The 2573-nt window shown below is 53.4% G+C and overlaps 1 protein-coding gene across 1 annotated transcript; it reads left to right on the forward strand.

Annotated features, from left to right (window-relative positions):
- Positions 1-1149: 1149 nt before the first annotated feature.
- On the forward strand, positions 1150-2573 carry LOC135398670 (uncharacterized). The gene is made up of 2 exons (XM_064630055.1): positions 1150-1321; positions 1738-2573. Exons 1-2 carry the CDS (start codon positions 1150-1152, stop codon positions 2571-2573), a joined length of 1008 nt encoding a protein of 335 aa, XP_064486125.1.

Consider the following 2573-nt stretch of genomic DNA (forward strand, 5'->3'; position numbering starts at 1 on the left):
CCTGTAGCAGCATCGGTATCTCTGCCTGCTCGGCACCCGCCGCGCCCGCGCGGGTGATAATAAACGTTCATTCCAACTCCGTCCCTCTTGGCTGCCGGTTGTCTCCTTTCCTCAAGGCATCCACAAACTTGGTGACCCGGACAGCGCCCATACTACGCTGAAGTTGAATACTGAAGTTGACCCTACATTCCCAAGGCCCTTCGCCATCTCGCTTTCCGAGCCCTTCATGAGGTTGCCCACCCTGGAATCCGCGCCACAAGGAAGTTAATTTCCGCCCGCTACGTGTGGCCCGGCATGTCCAAAGACATTCAGTTATGGGACTCTCGGTGTATTCCGTGTAGTGTTGCAAACCCATTATAAAAACATGTTTTTTTCAAGGGCCTTAAGTGAAAAAAAAAAAAAAAAAAAACTGTCGTCACAAAAACACACGAATCATACAAGGTACATCCTGCTCCTGATACAATTCCCTTCTATAATTGATGGCTTGTTCATTGTAGCGTTACCCCATAGTTTCGTTTTGAGTTCAAGCTGAGCAACATTCAGTTTCGCAAAGTTTCGGATTACGTCGTTGTTGTGACGTTGGGGTTTCTGTTGACATTATTCACCAGCGTTATCCCGCTGCTCCCCTGTGAATGTCAAGCAACATCAAGATATGGTTCGGCCAAGATCGGACATTTGGCAGTACTTCAGCACAGGGCATGACTGACATGAGTGACAGCTGTGCCCCCAAAGCAACATGCAAGTACTGCGGGGCGACGTACGCATTTCCAAAACGCAACGCAGATGCGAAGCCATATCCTCTCTTGTGTGAGGTGTCCATCTGACAAGAAATTGGAAGTTGATTCAAGTCACAAAGCACGTTCTCGCAGCAGAAGCCCGACGGCTTCTAATGAAAAATCACCGATGGCGAATGTGACGGCTGAGAACAGTCAGCAGGCTTCGGATAGCAGCGGTATAGATCGATTCATAGATAAGATGTCTTCAGCGGCACAGGAGGATGCCGATTCTGCTTTTGCGAGAGCAGTTTACTCTAGTAATATCTCTCTTCGACTGCCTGACAATGAGCACTGAAGGGCTCTGTTTCGAATGATCAGGCCCTCGTTCAAAATGCCGACGCGATACGTGCTGACGTAGCAGCCACTCATAGACATGGCGTCTCGCCTTCTGAAGATCCTGCCCTCGTCAGCCGCATGTGGACGGAACTGGTCAGAGTTTGGCAACATCCACACAGCAGTTAAGAACCGACTGAAGAATGAGAGATTTGAAAAGTTGGCGTTTGTTCACTCCTACCTGAACTTCAACAAGAAGAGGGAACGCGTACGTGATGTCAGAGACACTGGAAACATTTCCTCAGATAGCGAGGGATCGGAATAATGCATCCTGATTCCTGAACGTGTGTGCGTGCGTGTGTTGATTTCATTTTTTTTCCTGATTTCTAACAGAAAATAAACACCTTTCGTTGCGCACGACATACTTTTTATATTTTTCCAATTTTTCGGGGAAAAAACAGGAAAGAAACGGTTTTTTTCATGCCCAATCAATTTTTCCGGCTTTTTTGCAATTCTAATTCCATGCCAGCGTGCCAAGATCAAACGTCACACATGTTCTCCACCTGCCCGTTTCCGCCCCTTCCCCCCTCGATCGTCGCTTCCAGGTCATTCACGTGGACCTGGTCGGCCCGCTTCCACCATCGGCTGGATTCAAATACCTTCTAACCGTCATCGACCGGTTCACCAGATGGCCTGAAGCAACGCCCATACCCAACATCCGCGCTGAGACCGTGGCTGCTGCCCCTCCTGTCCACATGGTTCTCCCGTTACGGTGTTCCAGACGACATAGTCACTGACCGCGGGGCTCAGTTCGAGTCATCACCTTTCCTCGAGCTCTGTCGTCTGCTCGGCGCCAAGCGCTCCAGAACCACATCCTACCACCCCTGTGCGAATGGGCTCGTGGAAAGGTTCCACCGCCAGCTGAAGACCTGCTTTCGCGCCCTGCCGGATACCAAATGGTCCCAGGCGCTCCCGCTCATCCTCTTGCACTTGATAGCGTCCCTCAAGCCCGATCTTGGGTGCTCTTCGGCAGAGCTCGTTCTCGGCACCACGCTTCGTTTACCGGCAGACCTGATCGTCCAGCAACCCCCCACCCCTGCACCTGCGCACTACGCTTCCTTGCTCAGCGACGTTTTCAGGTCCCTCGCCGCAACGCCGCCTCGTTACCCTCACTCCCGCCCCACGCACGTGCCCTCTGCCTTGGCCACGTCCACCCACGTTTTTGTCCAGCTTCCTGCTCCTCGACGCTGCCTTCAGTCTCCGTACGCGGGTCTGTATCGTGTGGTCACCCGCTCCGCTAAGACCTTCGTTATTGAAGTCGCGGGACAGCACCAGACCGTTTCCATTGACCGCTTGAAGCCGGCTCTCGTGGACCCGCAGCCTGCCGCACCTCAAGCCCTCCTCGTCGACCCTGCCCTCTCTTCGGCGCCCGCGTCGGCCTTCCCGTCCCCAGCCAGGCACGTCACTTGGAGCCCTTCCGTCGCGTCTGCGCCGCTCCTGAAGAGGGGAGGGGGGCACGTGTAG

This window comes from Ornithodoros turicata, chromosome 6 (genome assembly GCF_037126465.1).
Source record: "Ornithodoros turicata isolate Travis chromosome 6, ASM3712646v1, whole genome shotgun sequence".
Classification (NCBI taxonomy): Eukaryota; Metazoa; Arthropoda; class Arachnida; order Ixodida; family Argasidae; genus Ornithodoros; species Ornithodoros turicata.